The sequence below is a fragment of the Ipomoea triloba genome, chromosome 14 (assembly GCF_003576645.1).
Source record: "Ipomoea triloba cultivar NCNSP0323 chromosome 14, ASM357664v1".
NCBI classification, from domain to species: domain Eukaryota; kingdom Viridiplantae; phylum Streptophyta; class Magnoliopsida; order Solanales; family Convolvulaceae; genus Ipomoea; species Ipomoea triloba.
The window spans coordinates 8285217-8307940 of NC_044929.1; the positions used below are offsets into that span (position 1 = coordinate 8285217).

At 38.5% G+C, this 22724-nt stretch overlaps 1 protein-coding gene across 1 annotated transcript in view; it reads right to left on the minus strand.

Annotated features, from left to right (window-relative positions):
• Positions 1-124: 124 nt before the first annotated feature.
• The window catches only part of LOC116003893, a 27156-nt gene continuing 4556 nt past the window's right edge, over positions 125-22724 (minus strand). The window contains exons 3-4 of the mRNA XM_031243834.1: positions 342-396; positions 125-216 (exon numbers count right to left, since the gene is read on the minus strand). Of these exons, the coding sequence (XP_031099694.1) occupies positions 125-216; positions 342-396 (147 nt within the window). The remainder of the gene's footprint in view (positions 217-341; positions 397-22724) is intronic.

Genomic DNA, 22724 nt, shown 5'->3' on the forward strand with positions numbered 1-22724 from the left:
CTCGTTCCAAAACGTGTGTCTTTGTTGGGTATGAAACTCTCACAAAAGGCTATCGATGTCTTGATCCTACAACCCACAATGTTTTTGTCACTCGTCATGTTCGTTTTGTTGAGTCCTAATTTCCTTACAAGGTGTCAACGGATCCTCCAACTTCATCCTCATTGTACTTTGGTGTTCTTCCCCTCTTCCCACATTTTCCTACCATCCCATCTAATCCTGCTCACATACCTCTAGATACTCAACCAGTTGGCTATACGCCCACAACCACCCCATCCAATCTGCCCGAAACACAATCCATCCACACCCCACCACCCGAAACCCAATTCGCCAGCCCTACCCACCTGCTCGACGCCTCACCCATCCAACCTGCCAGCCCCCCTCCCTCACCCAAACTGCCTGCAAACCCAAACCCGTCAATCATAACCCCACTCGTGCCACGACGTCCTCCAATGCCTACTCACCCTATGACCACTCGTGCCTAGGATGACATCTTTAAACTCAAACTCTACTCCTCCGCTATTCCCTTTGATGAACATCCCCTAACTGAGCCGAAAACCTACAAACAAGCTAGTCAAAATAAATATTGGTGCACTGCCATAGATGATGAATTTGAGGCGTTACAGAGACAGCGTACTTGGGTATTGGTTCCTTCTCCTCTGAATCGTTTTGTCTTCGTGGCTACTCCGACTCTGAGTGGGCTAATGATCCACATGATAGTTGTTCGACGACGGGCTACCTTATCTATCTTGGTGATAATCTTGTGTCTTGGAGCACTGAAAAACAGACATGTGTTTAATCATCCACGGAGGCTGAATATCGTGCTTTATGGACCGCGGCATTGGAAGTAATGTGGTTTATATATATTCTGACTGATCTACATATTGTCACGCATCCACCTGTTCTCTTTTGTGACAATCAATCTGCCATATGTCTTACAAAGAATCCAGTTTTCCATAAGAAGATGAAGCATGTAGGAACTGACTGTCACTTGGTTTGAGAGCAAGTCATAGATGGGTCCATGATAGTTGAGCATGTTTCTTCTGACGATCAACTTGCGGATTTTCTTACCAAACCCCTAACATCGCAGCGGTTCCACTTCCTTATATCCAAGCTTCCTCTTTCTACTGCTAGACTCAGCTTGAGGGGGGATGTTAGAAAATAATAATAGTGATTTGGTGTGATTGATCTTCTACCATAATATGGTTGTTCTTCTACCTATATATACTCTTGTATCTTTCATTCTCTTTATGTAAATCAATTATTCTATTATTCCATCAAAGGTAAACGAACATTAACAAACAAAATTTAGAGTTCGGTTAATAAACGAAAAGAGCATGAATAGTGGTAAACTCGTTTGCTAAGAGATCGTGAACAAACTCGTTTGTGTTCGTTTAGTAATGTTCGAGAACAAGCTCATTTGTGTTTGTTTAATAATTAATGTTTGCGAACAAGCTCGTTAAATGTTTGTTTAATATGTTCGTGAACATGTTCACAAACATATAGGGGGTGTTTGGTTGGATGGAAAATCTTTTCCATGGAAAAGATTTTCCATGAAGTGGAGGAGAATGTGTTTTTCCGTTGTTTCGTTGGATGGAAAATGTTTTCCATTGGAACTTGAGTTCCCAAAAGTGAAGGAAAACAAATTCTTAGTTAGAAGGTGGTATTTTGTTTTCCATGGGGTTTGGGAAGAAAGATTGAGCAAGTAGACTATTTTACCCTCATCAATAATAATATAATATATTATCACTATTAATTGTTAAGGGCATATTGGTGTTCATATTCATAATTCCTTACCATTCCAAATCCAACCAAACAATGGAATTCATATTCCCAGTAATTTATTTTCCACTAACCAAACAATGGAATCTATTTTCTTGGTAATTTGTTTTCCATGGAATTTGAATTCCATTTCCTTTAAATATTTTCCAACGAACCAAACTGGCTGATATAGTTGTGTTGTTTGTTTGGCTATTGTTCGTAAACGTAGATTATTTCTTGTTCACGAACGAATTGTGTTCATGAACATGGGCAGATGTTTGGTAATTAAGTGGTCACAAACCTCATGAACATACATGAACTTGTTCGTGAACGTGTTAGCACACGTTAACAAACACGTTCGTGAACGTGCTCGTTAACGTTAACGAACACATTCCTGAACATGTTCGCGAACGTTAACAAACACTAATGAACACTTAACAAACAAACAAGAACAAAATTTTCAAAAACCTTAACAAACGAACACGAACAACCTCCGTTCGTTTATGTTCGGTTCGTTAACAGCCTTAATAGTTGGGGAAGTAGAGGAGGAAGGGAAATGAAACCCTTATTTTATTAGGGAATGGGTTTTGCAATTAATGGGTAAATCAAAACCCATAGTAGTATTCTAAAACCTGTCAACCAAACAATAACAATAACTTTGATATATATTCCTGATAGCCAAACCTGTCAACCAAACACACTCGGCCTAACTATGATTTTGATTCACATTCCTAATATGTAAACCCATGAACCAAACACATCTTAAATACATACGGATTTTTGGGTGTGTTTGGTTCGCATATGGGAATTGAATCGGAATGGGGTATCAAATACTTGGTAATGGTAATGAGTTTTGATGAAAGTATTTTGCATGTTTGGTAGTAGAGTGGAATGTGAATGATTATTAATTAATAATTGGGGAAGCGGAGGAGAAAGGGGATGAAACCCTTATTTTATTAAGGATGGGTTTTGCAATTAAGGGGTAATAAAAACTCATATTAGTGTTCTAAAATCATGTCAACCAAACAATAACAATGATTTTGATACTCATTTCTGATAGTTAAACCTGTCAAGCAAACACACCCTTAGTGTATGTACAACTTTCATTGCATTATTTTGGAGAACAACAATTTTATTTTATTTTATTTTAATAAAAACATCATTTTAGAGAAAAACAATATCATTTTCTCCAATATGTAAAAATTTAAGCAAAAGGTGGACAGTTGCATATTTGTACATCATTTTGGGAAAACTAGCATTATTTTGAAGAAGACTTCATGGTTTTGGCTTAAACACTTATGAATATATTGTAAATGCTAAAATCGCATTGTTTTGAGATAAATGTGCATGATTTTTTATCAGTGTTATTTTATACTAAATACACACGATCCCCCCCCACACACACACATATATATATATAGGTTCTTAATTAGATGAGAACTTGTGGACAATTCCAAATCATTGATCTAGCAGATCTAACTATTCAAACTAAACAAACTTTGTAATATTTATTAAAATGACTCCGCTTAGTTTTTACTTGATTTCTCATCGATCAAATCTTGCAGATCAATAGTTTGGATTTGTCCACGTTCTCATCTGGGAAGTTTATTCCCATACGATTAGGATTCTATAAATAAATAAATAAATATATGAAAGTATGTATGTACGTGCGTATGTACGTACGTACGCACGCACGTACGCACGTATGTATTGTTTCAATCCAAACATACATCATTTTGGCCTAAATTAAATAGCAAATTATTCTGTGGTCTCGGATCCACCTTGCAAGGCGGAACTACGTCCAAAATATATAATTTACATATTAAATATTCACAATTCAAATTATGAAGATTCAACATGTAAATGGACACGGGTCCACATTGCAAGGTGGACCTAGGTCCATCGTATAACTATTGAAATTAAATGAGCATGAAAATACCAAGAAGGTTAAAATGCACATCATTTTAGAATAAATAAGAATAATTTATTTATTCCAACCTCTACCTATTTATAAATATGCCATTGCAATTTTTTTCTATGTCTAAATCTTCCTCCATACATTTTAATTTTTGAGGTGGATAGTCAATACTTAATCTCATTTCTCACGAGATCTCATCCCTATAAATATATAACATTCATTTGAACATTGATTAGACTATTTAATTAATACATGAAAAAAATTACAGTACATGTTTAATTAGTCCATTTATTTTCTTCTTGTCATTTTATCTCTAACTTTATTGTCGTTGCAATATACCTCCTTAACACTTCAAAAGAGTTACAATTTTGTCCATGGAGCAACAGAACTACTATTAAACTCATAGGATTTTAATTAATTATTATGTGTATTTTAGCAATTTTCTGTTTCTATTTTTTTATTAGAACTCTCTTTAATTTTGATATTTCATTTGCAAAATAGAGAACTTGATTTTAATAGATCCATATAGGAGAAAACATGAACGATGTAATGCAATTGAAGAGGAAAAATTCATGAAAGAAGGATGTCATTCTTTGTTTTGAAAATGAAATACTGAAACAGAATAAAGATAATAAATTACTAAAATAACCATGTAATATAAGTAAAACCCTAATTTAGTTTAGTGGTTTTCTAGTGCTAGATATAACTCATATAAGGCTAAAATTGTAAGGTTTTTTTTTTTTTTTTTTTTTTTTTTTTTTTTTTTAAATTTTTTTTAAGTTGGAAAATATATTGTAGGGAAAAAAGATATAAAATGATTAGTAGGCCGGGAACAATTGAAAGACAAAATGTATTTCCCATAACACATTCTATGAATTATACAAATTGGATAAATATAACAGTATAAATCATGGTTCTCTCTCTCTCACACACACATAGTTTTTACTCAATTCTTTACTCTCAATTTTCAATCATTATATTCATATCTACCGAACAATGTAACTAAAATTCTCAGACACTTTATTCTTTCCCCGCCGAATTACAATTTTTTTTTTCTAATTATCCCTCCCAATCAAACCCCCGGTAAAAGTCATGAAACTCATTAAGCATATACCTATCGACAGCAGTTGGAAACTTGGCCAATGGAGAAGGAAATTTATTATTAAAACATAGTTTTGGCGACGAACAAAACTATTTTTTTAGTAGCTTTTAACAGGAATCAACGTACGAACAGTTCGAGCTAAAGTTATCTGCAGGAAGAAACGATTTTCTTTAAAAAAAAATAGCTTCAGTTTTCCTTGTTTGGTAGAAACGTGATTGAATGATTTTAATAAAATGGCTTAGTTATATTTCCTCTTTGTGCTTCACTAGGTTGAGAAAAGTATGTATGAATAGATACTACATTGTAACAGAATCAATAGTACTTAAAAAAAAGTGCATGTATATTTAGAATTTGTTTTTTTCAATGGAGAGCGATGGAATACGCAAATTATGCTACGAACCCGGGTCCACCTTGCAAGATGGACTCAGGTACATGTTCACAATTTTAGAACTCTATGTTCACAATTTTAGATTTTAATATACAAAATTACATTAGTTAATATTCACAATTTTTGAATTTTATATTCATAATTTTTGAATTTTATATTCGTATATATAAATTCAAAAATAGTGTTATATTGTTAAATATAAAGTTCTAAAATTGTGAACATATATAGAGTTCTAAAATTGTAAATATAGATTCGGGTTTACCTTGGAAGGTGGATCCGGATTCATGACATAACTACCGGAGGGAATATATGTCACGACTGGTCTAATAAGGTTGAACCCAATAGCTAGGAAGGAGGGATAATGTTGTGCGAGGCTCATACACAGGTGGGAAGTGAATTAGTAGGTATATCGTGGACCATGGTCCACAGCTTTGTGGACTGTGGTCCAAAAACAGTACCGTTAATTTAAGTAAAAAAACGGTTGCCGTCACAATTTATCGGAACTCCGTAAATGAAACTACAGTTTATCTCAAATGATATTGCTTCATATTTGTTTTTATATTAACAAATGAAACTGTAGTTATATCGAAATGAAACTGTAGTTGTGTTGAAAGGAAACTGTAGTATATATATAAAATGAAACTGAATTACAGTTTCACATATTTGAGTGTATAATATTGAATGAAACTGTAGTTATATCAAAATGATACTGTAGTTGTGCTGAAAAGAAACTGCAATAGTGTATATAAAATGAAACTGAATAATAGTTTCACATATTTCAGTGTATATTGTCCAATGAAACTGTAGTTATATCAAAATGATACTGTAGTTGTGTTGAAAGGAAACTACTGTGTATATAATAACAGTTTCACATATTTGAGTGTATAATGTCAAATGAAACTGTAGTTATATCGAAAAAAACCATAGTTGTGTTGAAAAAGAATTGCAGTGTATATATATAAAACTAGTTTTTCTTATGCGCGATGCGCAAAAATAGGTGCCCAATATTAATATTTTATATTAAAATTTTAAATTTATTTAGATTTTAGATATTTAAATTATTGTAAATGATAATAATAATAATAATAATAATAATAATAATAATAATAATAATATAAAATATTTTTATAAATTTTATATTTATATTTTAGGAAATAATTAACATATAAATACAATATATAATGTGTATATATTATTATTATTGAAAAAAATAAGAAAATATATAGTGGATACATGTGCATGGTAACAATAGTGGAAAAGATAACAGAAGTTATAACGGTACGAGTATGTTTGTCTAATATATTGTAAATTACAACTTTTATAGTATAATGTACAAAAAAAATTGAAGAAGCAGTCTTGCGTGGTGTGATTCGTCAACAGATATTTATATGTTAAAACGGAAAGTCTGTGACTCCCCGAGTGTCGATCTCGAAAGAGGGACGTGGAGGTGTGTCAAGCGTTCGGGAGTTTACTTGATTGGATCATGCATCGGATTCGAGTGTGGTGAAGGGTGGATTTGTGAGTGAGAGTAGTTCATTTGGTTGGTTTGAGTGCAACAGAGTAGTAAAGTAAAAGTGGTTTTGTGAATATATAAAAGTGGTAGGGATTGGATAGTGTTCATGGATATTGCATAGTGGAGTGTCTAAGGTCAAGGATTAGGATTTCTAGTATATTGTCTATTCAAGAGTGTGTTGTCTTAGTCCTTTTCCACCTTTGTGTACTAAGGCTTCTTTGACTTAGGAGTGCCTTCAAGCATCCAAAGTTTTAAGAGTAATTTTATCAAACACTTAAGCTACACACTATCCTATTATTCTTAAGAAGTCCATAGGAACTATGATTGTGTCAAGCTTCAAATCATAACTCTAATCAAAGACATGAAAAAGTCAAGAGCTCAATCTCTCATCTAGATTGGCCAAATTCAAACAAGATCTCATCAAAACAACAATCAATAGACAATAATAGATTATCCATCAACACAAACACATAGATCCAAGATATAGAAATAAGATCATCACACTAGCAACATTCAATCACACAATCCAAATCCGTAGACTAAACTAGCTACTCATAATATGAAATGCAAGCAAAAGTTAATTTAATCCAAGAACNAAGTAAAAAAACGGTTGCCGTCACAATTTATCGGAACTCCGTAAATGAAACTACAGTTTATCTCAAATGATATTGCTTCATATTTGTTTTTATATTAACAAATGAAACTGTAGTTATATCGAAATGAAACTGTAGTTGTGTTGAAAGGAAACTGTAGTATATATATAAAATGAAACTGAATTACAGTTTCACATATTTGAGTGTATAATATTGAATGAAACTGTAGTTATATCAAAATGATACTGTAGTTGTGCTGAAAAGAAACTGCAATAGTGTATATAAAATGAAACTGAATAATAGTTTCACATATTTCAGTGTATATTGTCCAATGAAACTGTAGTTATATCAAAATGATACTGTAGTTGTGTTGAAAGGAAACTACTGTGTATATAATAACAGTTTCACATATTTGAGTGTATAATGTCAAATGAAACTGTAGTTATATCGAAAAAAACCATAGTTGTGTTGAAAAAGAATTGCAGTGTATATATATAAAACTAGTTTTTCTTATGCGCGATGCGCAAAAATAGGTGCCCAATATTAATATTTTATATTAAAATTTTAAATTTATTTAGATTTTAGATATTTAAATTATTGTAAATGATAATAATAATAATAATAATAATAATAATAATAATAATAATAATATAAAATATTTTTATAAATTTTATATTTATATTTTAGGAAATAATTAACATATAAATACAATATATAATGTGTATATATTATTATTATTGAAAAAAATAAGAAAATATATAGTGGATACATGTGCATGGTAACAATAGTGGAAAAGATAACAGAAGTTATAACGGTACGAGTATGTTTGTCTAATATATTGTAAATTACAACTTTTATAGTATAATGTACAAAAAAAATTGAAGAAGCAGTCTTGCGTGGTGTGATTCGTCAACAGATATTTATATGTTAAAACGGAAAGTCTGTGACTCCCCGAGTGTCGATCTCGAAAGAGGGACGTGGAGGTGTGTCAAGCGTTCGGGAGTTTACTTGATTGGATCATGCATCGGATTCGAGTGTGGTGAAGGGTGGATTTGTGAGTGAGAGTAGTTCATTTGGTTGGTTTGAGTGCAACAGAGTAGTAAAGTAAAAGTGGTTTTGTGAATATATAAAAGTGGTAGGGATTGGATAGTGTTCATGGATATTGCATAGTGGAGTGTCTAAGGTCAAGGATTAGGATTTCTAACCTTTGTGTACTAAGGCTTCTTTGACTTAGGAGTGCCTTCAAGCATCCAAAGTTTTAAGAGTAATTTTATCAAACACTTAAGCTACACACTATCCTATTATTCTTAAGAAGTCCATAGGAACTATGATTGTGTCAAGCTTCAAATCATAACTCTAATCAAAGACATGAAAAAGTCAAGAGCTCAATCTCTCATCTAGATTGGCCAAATTCAAACAAGATCTCATCAAAACAACAATCAATAGACAATAATAGATTATCCATCAACACAAACACATAGATCCAAGATATAGAAATAAGATCATCACACTAGCAACATTCAATCACACAATCCAAATCCGTAGACTAAACTAGCTACTCATAATATGAAATGCAAGCAAAAGTTAATTTAATCCAAGAACNAAGGAAAAACTAAGAAAAGGGAAAACTAATTTTCTGGGAACCTCTTCTGAAAATTCATCAAAGGGGTTTAAATAGCCTCCGAAATGACAACCCTAGCTGAAATTCGCGTATCACCGTCTTCACGCCTCTCACACGTGTGTGAGCGTGCGTGGGAAGCTACTGGAAAGTTTTCACGCATGCTCACACGCGTGTGGCCCTACAGTTTGGTCCTCCTGGGCTCCGCTCTTGTCTGGTTTGCTCTTTAAGCTCAACTTTTGGTCCTATTTGCTCCCGGCGCTCTTGTTTTACTTCTTTTAAGCTAAAAGTAGCTTCTGCGCATCAGTTAGTGATTTTCAAGCATTTACGAACATAATTTACCAAGTAAGGACGCTATAGACGCGATAAAACACCCTAAAATGTGCCTAAAATAAGGGTATCTCGGAGTCTTATCAAATTTTCCACGCTTTGTTTCTTGCTTGTCCTCAAGCAAGACATTTTACTCTCTAAGCACATAAGTCTCCGAAATACTTTCTCATGCAAAACAAAGCTTTTGGCAAGTCAAAATAATGGGTGTCTAAGACTGTTGAAACGGGAGAAATCATATGTGTTATCTACAAAGGATTTTGGACAGATGTCAGCAACTCAAGAAATATTTTCGGGAAATAAAAACCTTTCTTAGATAAACAAGTAAAACAAGGGATCACACTCCTCGCACCATACGCAAGCATGTATTTCCAAAGTTTTGGTTCACCCTCTATTGAAATAGGGCCTCTAGTCGATCCCACTAGTGGGAACGATGTGCACAAGCTAATCAACTTTCCATCCTTATACGCCAAAGCCCAACGTAAATGTAAATGAGGGTAGGGGCATGGACCACTCACTGCTTTTGGCTTAGCGCGGTCCCTGTTTCTTCGAAGGGCTGGAATTGCCTATCGAATCTAGCTTCGAGCGCAGCGATTCTCCTATCATTTTCCTCCACCGCCCTTCTCATGCGGTTGAGGTCTTCGGTGTGGACATCCTGTCTCGCGGAGATGGATGTGAAGTGGCCTTCTTGCCATTTATGCTGCTCACGCCAGTAATTCATCTGTTCCTCATAGAGCTGTCTATGAAAGTTCTGCGTCGTGTCCCAATCCATTGGAATAGGTCCTTGCTCCTGTGCAGCAACATCCTCCTCGTTTTCTTCCTTGTCCTCATCATCATCATCATCAAAAGCTTCTAGATCAGGTGCATCATCACCTCCAAGCTTTAATTCTGCGGCAAAGAACTCACCCACGGAGAAAGAAATTGTGCAACCTTCAGCTCTTTCTCCCATCAACCGGTCCAATAGGCCCAACCCGAAGCACAGTCTAGTAACGAAAGGACCGATAAACACAGTCTGAACCTTAGGCTTTTCCTGGGTCCACTTTCTAGCTTGAATGCCCATGTTGATGCTAACCTCATTCTCCATGCATCACATGTAAAACAAATCCTGCTTGTATACCTTGTTGCGATTTGTGGTTCTGCCGGAGAGATTTATAGCAAAGGCTAACCTAATAGCCTTTAGAGCATTGCGGGTGATGAGGTTTGCCTTTAAGTTTGAAGAGTTGTAAGCGGCATTGTTGGTGATGCTTCTCCAATATTGCCTAGCAACTGCGTCTGAATTAAAATCCTCTTTAAAGTCTCTGAAATATGGCATGGACACGCTCAATGCATCATGGAATCTGAGCGTAACACCCAAAGTGTTGACAGACATACTGTAGTAGTTGCCGAATAGAGTGAACAAAAAGGATTCTCTTGCATTGTTGACCTCCTTTTGAATTTCCAAGGTCGCCAAGAATTCATAAGTAACAGGCGCATAGGTGGGTCCTCTCCACTGAAACAGATAGCGGAGCCTTTGGGTGCCTGAGAAGCCTGTTTACTTCGTCAAAACAACCGAACTCTCTTAAAATGTTATCATCGAAATGACGGCGAACAGAAAGCTGCTTCCCATTATAGTTATCCACTGTTGTAAGTTTGATGGGTGTCAAGTGTCGTTATGACCTTGACCCCGGCTCCTGCGTAGCCTGTTGAGCTGCGCTGTAGCTTGTTGTCGTGTCCTCGATCGACTCGATTCACCATGATCGTGCTTTGATTTCTTTGCCATTTCCTTCGAGCGTCCCATCCTACAAATTGTAGAAATTAACATTCACGGTAATTGGTTTTGAATAATTAATTCTCAAATAAGTCACCATTGTAATTGTGTAAAATTCCTTGTTAAGATAATGGATTGCAAACATATAGGTCTAAGAATTTTCAAAAATTTCGCCATAGTTTCCCCTATATTTTGGACAATTCTAGCATAAAAATATCAACAATATCATTCCATTATCACACACATGCATAAATTCATCATAAGATATATCAATTTGATAGTCAAATAAGAAGTCAACTACAAAAGTCAAGAATTTCAAAAAGTCAACTTCATCTTCTTCCCCAAATTCAAAATTAGGGTTTGAAATTGAAAATTCAATTTGGGCAATGTAGCATGTGAAAAGTCAAATTGATGGCATATAATAGTTCTACAACAAGTTTATTCATCAATTCAAGCATCAATTTCATAATTTCAACAAGAAGTCTAACAAACCCATTTGTTCATCAATAGTGTTCACACTTGAAGCTCAAAAATATATAACAATCCATCAATGTAACCATCAATAATGAAAGAAAACATCAAAGGATAGTTCTATGAAGCATTATAAACCAATTTAAACATTCAAAACATTCAAAATCATGCAAGGGAATGTAGAACAATTTTAACATTCAAGCTCTTCCAAACTCATGAATATTCAAGGTTAAATAGTTAAAAAGATGAGAAATTACCTTGATGTTGATGTTTTTGATCTTCTTTGAAGGTAAAAAGTAAGAGATATGTACAAACCTTGTGTTTGGTTCACCTTGCGTGGAGAATAAAAGAGAAAAATAGGTTTCGGGAGCAAAGAGGCGTGGGAGATCCGAACAAGGGTTTTAAATCCGTAGGAGGCTTTCATGCCGGTGACACTCGTGTGACCGTGTGTGGGAGCTCTCTGTCTCGCTCCCACGCATGGCTACACGCGTGTGAGCTCACGTGGCAGTCCCCTGCATTGTTTTCTTCCGGTTTTGGTCGTTCTCTTCACACCTATGTCCAAACTTAGCCTGTCCAAAGCAATTTTTAGTCCCGACTCCTATAAGTTAGTCCTCAAAACATGTGTCTAATTGATTGAAGCAATTTATTAGAATAAAAACATCAAAAACGAAAGCATAAAAATGATGTAAAGCATATTATTAAAATCTTGGGTTGCCTCCCAAGTAGCGCCACGGTTTACGTCATTGGCTAGACGCATCATACCTTTGTTAAAATTCAACCATTTTCGTTGGTAGTGGGTAAGAAGCATTTTGGTACCCACGTGTTTTTCCATGTAAGCTTATCATTTTTCCACTTCGGTTTTGGTTTTATTTTTGCTTTGACCTTTGCCCTTTCATCTTCATTAATTCCTTCTTTCGCTCTTTCCTTTTCATCATTTGTGGCTTGTCCCTCGAATCTCAGGGTAATTTCACCTGAACTAACATCTATTCGTGCACGACAAGTGGCCAGAAATGGTCTTCCGAGAATTAAGGATTCATGGGGATCATCATCACCCATCTTACAAACAATAAAATCGACAGGCACAAGAAATTTCCCTATTCTTACTAAAAATCTTCCGCTAAGCCTTCAGGATACCGTGTGGTTCCGTCAGCTAAACGTAGAGTTAGCCTCGTCGGTTTCAAACATGGTAAGTTCAATTTATCAAAAAGATTTGAAGACATGACATTAATAGAAGCACCAAGATCAGCAAGAGCATTTCGAGGTTCCAAATTCTGTATAAAACAAGGAATCAACAAAGCTCCAGGGTCACCCTTCTTTCTGGGGTACCCCTTAGTCAAGCAAGCCGAAGATTCTTGGCTTAAACAGGTAAAATTATCACAAATGTCATTCTCAAACAACTCACGACATTCTATGCTAGTGAAAAATTTTCAGATGAAAGCATTAATTGTTCCTTCTCGAGCCGTTTCTTTATCTTTTGAACTGTTGATGTTGTCTTTTGGTAGCTCCTTTTCTTTTGGGCATTCTTCCAAAGTGGTTTTCTCCTTGTATTCCTTTATTGATATGGTGCATGAACCGCTCGCAATCTTCAATTCGAGATTAGGACTACAAGAGGTAGTCTTGTTTCTTTGGTCATCTACCTTACATTGACATTTTCCACAGATAGCATCTATTGGATCACATTTCACATGTGTTTCTTCCTTTGCATCAATGGCGTTGACTCTCTCTTTCGGATTGTTTTCAGTGTTACTCGGGACTTGTCTGTAGTGTCGATCTGACATCATCTTAAACATTTGAGAAATTTGATTCTCAATCGTCTTAAGTGTGGCTTTAGACTCTTGTCAAAGACTAGAAATTTCTTGTCTAATCTCTTGAGTAATCTCTTGTTTCAGATTTGCCCGATCATTTTTCAATTCCATGATCGTCCTTGTAAGTCTTTCGTCTACTTCACGGATGCCATCCCTCCTTTGTTGAGTAGAGTCAAGTTGAGAGTTGTATTGTGGCCTGAATTGGGTCATTTGATTTCCATTTCCTTGGTTTTGATTGTACATCAGTCTGTTCTTGTCATTCTGTCCATATGCAGGCTTGTTTCCATAGTTGTATTGTCCTCGCGCTTGATATCCATCATTGTTGCTATTGTTCCAACCCTCTCCCTGTTTCCAATTGTTGTTTGATCTTTGGTTTTGTCCATAAGCATTGAAGTTGGAGTTCCTTTGGTAATCTACCGCCTCAACTTGTTCAGATGCAGACGGAGAAGTGCAAATATTGGTGTCATGCGGTCCTCCACAGATATTACAATAAAGTGCCAATGCCATACAAGGCTTGGGCTTTCCTTCCATTTTTTCTACCATAGCCTGTAGCTTTTTGATTTCGTGATTCATTGCTTCTATTTTGGCCTCACTCACCACACGATTATCAACTTCATAAATTCCTCCATGATCTCCTCTTCGGTCATACCAACAGGATGTGTTCTTAGATATTCTCTCGATCAAGTCTTCAGCTTCTTGAAAAGCTAGGGAGACAAAGGCACCGCTGGAGGTTGAGTCAAGCAATATTTTTCCTTCATCTGTCAACCCTCCATAGAATGAGCTAATCATGTCCCATGGGTGCATCAGATCTTGTGGGCATTGCCTCTCCCAAACTTTCAAGTCTTCCTTGTTTGAATTCTTGTATGAGCCTTCTAATCCTCATAGTTTTTGTAATGGGAAAGAACTCGTTCATGAATTCACGATGCAATTATTGCCACGTTCTGAAATGATTGTCGTCTTGGCTTTCCAACCATCGTGTTGCTTCTCCTATAACTGAAAATGGGAATAATTTTAGTCGGACTATCTCCTCGCTAACGCCTTCTTGTCTGTACATCCCACATGCTCGTATAAACCTTGTAATGTGTGCGTTGGGATCTTCAGATGGCAATCCTGAATATTGATTGTTTTGAACCAGTGTGAGAATAGTTGGATGCACGTGAAAGTTGACGTTCTCCATTGGAGGTACATAGATCGAGTTGTGCATGCTAAAATCCGGAGTCATGTAATCTGCAATTGATCTTTGTGGTTCTTGAGGATTTCCAAAATATTCTTTTTCACGAATGTTCTCTTGATTGTTTGCTCTGTTTGCTTGTGGTTCTTCAACGATTGGTTTTTCATGGTTAATCGGTACTTGTGGATTAATTGGAACTGGGGGTGGATTTGGTACAGTTGTGCCTCTTTCTTGTGGATTTCTTGTTGCGCTTGATGAAGCCATTAGTGATCCTTGGGTACTTTTTCCTTCTAGTTGCTCTATCAATTTCAGGAATGTAGGGTAGTAAACCTTGATTTCCTTTTGCTCGCGTGTGCATTCACCTTGTAAAATTATCACTGAAACAGAAATTTCCACAATTGACTAGAAGTAGTCAATTGTGTTAGTAGCAAAGACAAGTAAAAATAAAACAAAATTAAGTGTAATGGATTAACATTACTCAAATCTAGCATTCATGCAATCAAAGTAAGCAAAAACATATGACAACCTATTGCCCTCCCCGGCAACGGCGCCATTTTGACAACACTTGCGTGCATAGGGTGAAGTGTCAAAAGATATTTATATGATAAAATAGAAAGTCTGTGACTCCCCGAGTGTCGGTCTCGAAGGAGGGACGTGGAGGTGTGTTAAATGTTCGGGAGTTTACTTGAGTGGATCATGCATAGGATTCAAGTGTGGTGAAGGGTGGATTTTTGAGTGAGAGTAGTTCATTTGGTTGGTTTGAGTGTAAGAGAGTAGTAAAGTAAAAGTGATTTTGTTAATATGTAAAAGGGGTAGGGATTGAATAGTGTTCATGAATATTGCATAGTCGAGTGTCTAAGGTCATGGATTAGGATTGCTAGGATATTGTCTATTCAAGAATGTGTTGTTTTAGTCCTTTTCCACCTTTGTGTACTAAGGCTTCTTTGACTTAGGAGTGCCTTCAAGCATCCAAAGTTTTAAGAGGAATTTTATCAAACACTTAAGCTACACACTATCCTACTATTCTTAAGAAGTCCATAGGAACTATGATTGTGTCAAACTTCAAATCCTAACTCTAATCAAAGACATGAAAGAGTCAAGAGCTCAATCTCTCATCTAGATTGGCCAAATCCAAACAAGATCTCATCAAAACAACAATCAATAGACAAGAATAGATAATCCATCAACACAAACTCATAGATCCAAGATATAGAAATAAGATCATCACACAAGCAATATTCAATCACACAATCCAAATCTCTAGACTAAACTAGCTACTCATAATATGAAATTCAAGCAAAAGCTAATTTAATCCAAGATCAAGATAGCTAATATTATAGAAATGAAATAGAGATCACCTAGAAAGAAGAATATCTTCAATCCAAGCTTGTTGTCTTGCTACAATGGAGATTGATCTAATCTAAAAAACTAAGAAAAATAGAGAAAGTTCTCCAAAGGAAAAACTAAGAAAAGGAAAACTAATTTTCTGGGAACCTCCTCTGAAAATTCATCAAAGGGGTTTAAATAGTCTCTGAAATGACAACCCTAGCTGAAATTCGCGCATCACCGTCTCCACGCCTCTCACACGCGTGTGAGCGTGCGTGGGAAGCTACTGGAAAGTTTTCACGCATGCTCACACGCGTGTGGCCCTCCAGCTTGGTCCTCCGGGGCTCCGCTCTTGCCTGGTTTGCTCTTTAAGCTTATCTTTTGGTCCTATTTGTTCGCGGGGCTCCTGTGTTACTTCTTTTAAGCTAAAAGTAGCTTCTGCGCATCAATTAGTGATTTTCAAGCATTTACGAACATAATTTACCAAGTAAGGACGCTATAGACGTGATAAAACACCCTAAAATGTGCCTGAAATAAGGGTATCTCAGAGTCTTATCAAATTTTCCACACTTTGTTTCTTGGTTGTCCTCAAGCAAGACATAAGTCTCCGAGATACTTTCTCATGCAAAACAAAGCTTTTGGCAAGTCAAAATATTGGGTGTCTAAGACTGTTGAAATGAGAGAAATCATTTGTGTTATCTACAAAGGATTTTGGTCAGATGTCAGCAACTCAAGAAATATTTTCGGGAAATAAAAACCTTTCGTAGATAAACAAGTAAAACAAGGGATCACACTCCTCGCACCATACGCAAGCATGCATTTCCAAAGTTTTGGTTCACCTTTTATTTAAATAGGGCCTCTAGCCGATCTCACTAGTGGGAACGATGTGCACTAGCTAATCAACTTTCCATCCTTATGCGCCAAAGCCCAACGTAAATGTAAATGAGGGTAGAGGCATGGACCACTCACCGCTTTTGGCTTAGCGCGGTCCCTCTTTCTTCTCACTTCCTAGGATAACGTCATCGAGCCACCCGACTTCACATGGAGCTCTATGCTTTTTCGAATGTCAGTGCAATGGGTACTCGAATCCTAGCGAAGCAGCTCACCTCAGCTCTATTTTCTCAATTGTTGGGATCTTTTTATGTGAACAACCGACTCCAGATAAACCTTTTTGCTTACCGAAGACTATGGTTTGAACAAAACCCAACGAATTGGCTTCCCTCAATTTTAAATTCTTGGTGATTGGTGTTGGTCCCAAGGGGATGGGGTACAAGTCTAGAGGGGGGGGGGTGAATAGACTTGTATAAGATTTTGCAAATCTTTTCAACCTCTCGTGTGTATTGAACTTAGGATGTTTAGGTTCGATACCTCACGAGGTGAAGACAAAGTTTTATGCGCAGCGGAAATGTTATCCCCTTTTAGTTAGCACGAGTTTGAGTTAGTTCGAGAAGTGCGTTTATATGCAGTGCAATCGAGAGGTTAGCGAGAGATAAAAACAGTAAGTAAATGCAAGAGAGATTTTTAAGTGGTTCGGCCAACCCGCCTACGTCCACTCTTCTTCCAGAAACTCCCTGGAAGGATTGCACTAAAAACTTCCCTTATTTAGTACAATATCGAGCGCTTGAGCTTTGATCACGAAGCCCGCCTCAAGCCTCAGGTTTCTTTCACACGGACAGCTGCCAGGTTACTCCACCTCTCTTGCTTAATCCAAAGCAAGGTGTTTTTGGTTGTCACAGTTGAATGTAACAGGCTCCAATCTGACCACAAGCTATCGTTGAATCAACTTCAATGTAGAGCAGCTTCGGTCACCTTCTGGATGTATAACAGTTTAAGCTTTGTAACTCTCGTGAAACACTAAGATGTGTTTTCTCGCTATTTTGAATATCAGGATGATATTCCAAGTTGAGCACTTGCACTTGAACGGTTTAGACTGACACTTCTTAAGAGTTTCGAACCCCTTCACTTCACTTCCCCTATTTTTCTTTCTGTGTCTTTACTTCCGTATATATGAGAGTAGCGGAATAATTCCGTTGGAGGGACAATTCTTCCGTTTGAAATTTGTCTCCCATGCTGATCATGGGTCTTGCATATTTTCAGCATATTTCATGGAGTAGTGATCTTGTAACTTGAACCTCTTTGTCTTGTAGTGAATGTTCCATAGTTCACTTTTCTTGAGTCCATGCTCCACTTTCGTCTTTTGGTAAAAGTTACTCTTTTTATATTCCCATTATTCCTTGTTTGTAGCGAATCAGAACACTTCAACATTGGTGCACCTTTTGACCGTTTGTGGTGGAAATCTGACGTGTCATCCATTTCCGCCCATTTTGAAATCTTCACGTTCGACACCTCTTCATTATTCCATCGCCATGATATTCTTCTTCTCCAGACTTTAAGGATGACCGTCCTTCAGCTTTGTTGGAGAATTGTTAGTGTATCGAGACCAAGGTTGATATCTTGAATGCTTAATGTCTCGAACTCACATCTCGAGAGGTCTATCTCTCGAACTCTGTTTATGTCTCGAACTGGATAACTGTATCGAGAGGTCCTACCTCTCGAACTCTGCTTATGTCTCGAGACTTAGTTGATGTCTCGCAGACCCTTATTCCTCCAGTGTTGTCCCATGCCTTCTTCTGATCTGTCTATATGATTACAACACACGAGACTTCTAAGATGGTCCAACCAATTTCCCTCAAGCTTACAGATTTTACGCGTTGAGCTCAAAGTTACTCGGTTGTATTTTCGCTCTTGGTTTACTTGTCGAACTTACAGCGTTTTGCCTATGCGTCGAGACTCGGGGATTTCTACTTAACAGTTGGTATCATCAAAACCTATTACATGATGTTCCTAACAATTTCCCCCTTTTTGATGATGCCAACACTTATACTTACTCTATATGGCTGATTTGATAGAAAGAATTAACAAGGATTTTATTTTTCAGCGCATATGGTAAGTTTGACAGCATACTCTACTAAACTATGAATAATATAACTCACGCAACACCCCCAGCAAAAGATATATATGATTATAAGAAGGGAATGTTTACAAAGTAGAGTTTAGTAGACAGGATTGAAAGAAATAAGACCAAGAACAACATAGATATCAATACATTGAAATGAGATGGAGTTTGGACCACGAGAGCTTACTTCTTGTTGGCTTTCCTTTTCTACTTTATGGGTTCTCGTGACTTGATGGGGTCTTTCCGATTTCCCAGGCTTAAGTATTCATCTGTGACATCTAGATGCCTGTAGTTCCTGTAGGCTTCCCCCACGAACTCACCATCAATTACTCCATCTTTCCACCAGGCAATGCATCCTTCTGGAGACATATTGCTGAGTGTAGATATCCCAGTGATTTTCAGAAGCTTGAATGTCTCCAGAGTCAGAATTTGTTCAGTGTCTTCTCTATTCCCAAACTTAAAGTTTGTTATGAGAAGATCTATCTTCCTTTCTTCTTCTGACTGACGTTCTTGTCTTTTTCTTCTTCTTTCTCTGTCCTCTTCTCTCCTTCTCTCCATTTCCAGTGTACGCTGGACCCTTAGGTTTTCTGCCTGTTTAGCATCCTCCACTGCTTTGCTCATGATTCTTGGTATTTTTGGAGGTGGTCCAACTGGTTCACTTGCTGCCCTTTTCTTGCCCATTGTTTCCCCCTTCTTTTTCTCTTTCTTTTCCCCCTTGTTGGCATCATCAGCACGGGAGAGGAGGATGGACATACCTTCGAAGATTGCTTGAAGTTGGGCAGGCACTTGGTTCGACAGGTCATCGAGTATGGCCTTCATCACATCCTGTCGAAGTTCACTGGAACATTGGAAGGCTCGAAGCTCTGCTCGCATCTCGGCTAATTCAGCCTTCGCACTTGCAGCCTCTGCTCGAGCTACAGCGGCTTCATCAGTGGCTTTCCGTGCTGCATCCTCGGCCCATATCGCCTGTTCGAGAAGTTCGGCATGACGGCCTTGGGATTCACTTGTGCCAGCAGCAGGCATTGCAGCATTGCGGACCACAGCGAGTATTCTTTCGAGCTGAGCCATCTTCTGAGATTGATCAGCCATGAATTGACGCACTTCGCCAATGAAGACTTCTTCGGCCTGTTGATCATAGTCAGAAGTAGGAGATGAGGATCGAGATGTACCTTTCGTCGGAGGGGACTTGGGTGCTTCCAGATTTCCACCCATGACTTGCAATTGCGAGTCCACCTCTCGATTTAACGTCTGAGGATCCACAGGGACACAAGGTTCAGAGCTCGAAGGTAGCTCCATGTCAGGTGCTTCCCGATTTCCACCTGAGGGATGGATCACTTCTTGCTCCTCACCTCTCGAACCTGGGGCCTCAGCTTCAGCAACTGTGGAGATAGGGTCAGCCAGAGAGTGTTCTTCGGTATTGGACGCTTCCCTGTTTTCATCCAATAGTGGTTCCCCCTCAGCATCACCTCTCGAACCAATGCTGGGAACTTTGTCATCTGCTGGTGAGGTTGGAGACGTAGTGTCGACAGGTGCTTCCGGGTTTCCACCTTCGATGGTATCATCAGTACTCCTCGAACCAGCAGGACTTGGGGCATTCTGCTCAAGTTGCTCATTGTGTTGCTCTTCGGTCTGCTCCGATGAGTCTGGGATGATGATTATTTCAGGAGCAGTAGTAAAACCCGGCAGTGTGAGCAACGGAACTTCACCCTCTCGAATTGTCTGTGCTTCATCAGTAGTGGTCGAGGGTGTGGACTCAGGTGGTGGCAAAAGTAGAACGGTGTTAGGTGCCACTTGAAGTGCTTCAGAGGTCTCGGATTCACCTCTCGAAACTTCTACCTGTTCGTCCAGAGCAGAGTTGCTGACTTGGGACAGTGGGATTGCGGCTGTTGCAATATCATCGTGAACAACCCCAGAGGTCTCTCCTGGCCCTCTCGTGAACTCAACGTTCTGTCCCAAGGAGATGGCAGTGGCGAGCCTGATATCTTCTCGAAATCGTGCTTCTGTTTCAGGATCTTCTTCAGGCTCAGCTTCAACTTCTGGTGTTTCAACTGCTATGCTCTTCCCTTTATCAGTTCTTTCACTGTTCAGCTTCATTACTCGTGTTTCGTGGGCAAGATCCATCAGTTGTTGAGCTGGGATCTCGGAGATGCCCAACCACTGGAGTGCTAACTGCTCTTCTGCCTCCATTTCAGCTGCTTGACTCATCAATTGAGTGAAAGAACTGGTTCTCCAGTTGATCCACCTGATCACCCTGGAGAAGTCATCAAGAGTGGGTGCTTCCACTGCCAACTGAGTGGAAACTTCTTCATATAAGTCATCCCGCCCATCAGAGATGATTTCAGTAGCAGAGATTGCTTCGTCTATCTGAGCTGTGATCTCTCGACTATGCTCAAAGAGATCATCTCCCACCCTGACTGTGTAGTCTGTCTCTCGAACCATCTCACATGGTTCTTCTGCATCCCCTTGTACTGGATCACTGATCCCAGTACCTTCAACCTCTCGAGCCATCTCTCGAGATAAACCAACAGAGTCACCAGTACCCTCAGCAGTAATATCATCATTAACACACAAATCTCTTGACAGGGACCTGGTAGGGGGCACTCTCTCAACCTCAGTGGCCAGTGTAGCCTGAGGTTCCCCCTGGGCTTGTGCCCTGTCCTCGAAGGGTACTTGTATTACTGACGGTGTCACCTCTCGAACCTGGGTGACAGCAATATTTTTGGCCTTTTTGGCCCTCAAAGCAACTCTCTGAATCAGAGCATCCAAAGGCTCATCATCAGAGTCCTTCTCCTTGGCTGGGGCTTTCCTTTTGCCCCTTCCTTTTGGCTGTGAGGGAGAAGGTGCAGCCTTAACACCTTTAGTTTTGGGGACTAGAGATTTCGTCCTACCCATATAGGTATTTCGATGAATCTCTTTTCCCTCCCTCAATTCAAAGCCCTTCAGGCTTAGGAGAAATTGCACAACAAAGCCGAAACCAACCTTTTTACTGATCGACAGGTTGGCGTTGGAGACTGAGCGCATCACTTGCTGTTGAAGGAAGTTGAAGATAATATGTGCCCAGTCCAGCTTGTTGTTGTTCCAAATGGCATGGAGGATTTTGAGGAGGTCTAGACTAACCTCGTCAGTTCCGGACACCTTGCCGAGCACAAACTTCATGATTAGGTCGGCAGCGAGAGCAAACCTCTCCTTTAGGTGGTACTTGCGGAGGGCAGAGGATGCTCTGGGTGGTGCAGTCGCTAGTCGGATTTTCTCCCAGAAGGCTTGCTTGTCCAAGTCGTAATCCGATAGATGCTTGACTGCTTCCTCCGATGACGCGAAATCAAATGCCGCTCTGAGGTCACCTACAGATGTTGTGATGGGAAAATCATTAAAGCGGCTTTCGATTTTACCCTTCGTGACCTTGGCATTTGCGAACCATTCTGTGAAGTCGAGGGGGTGAACGGTCCCGTAGTCGTGCGTCATGTATTTCATCAGTCCTGCTTTCTCAAACTTCTTCAGGACTTTTTCCGCCATTTTTGGATTAGGGGAGTTGGTGATGAAGCCATTTCTGTCAAGGATACTCCCCGCCTTGACTTGTTTGATCTGAGAGCGAATGTGTAGCAACTCCCTCTGATATGCGTCGGAAGATGAGGTTGATGTAGAGGATTCGGACGCCATTGATGAAGGTTAGATGTTTTGGAGGGAATGAGTACTGCGTTTAGGATTTGGGGATTTTGGGTAAACGGTTTTAGCTTGAATCCGGGTAAAGAAGAAGGATTTGGCTTTTATATCATGTGGATTCGGGTTGGATATATGGGTAGGGTAGAATATTTGATCCGAGAAAAAATACCGGTTAATTTCAAAGAAGTAAAAGGTCAGAAATACCCTNGCTGTGATCTCTCGACTATGCTCAAAGAGATCATCTCCCACCCTGACTGTGTAGTCTGTCTCTCGAACCATCTCACATGGTTCTTCTGCATCCCCTTGAACTGGATCACTGATCCCAGTACCTTCAACCTCTCGAGCCATCTCTCGAGATAAACCAACAGAGT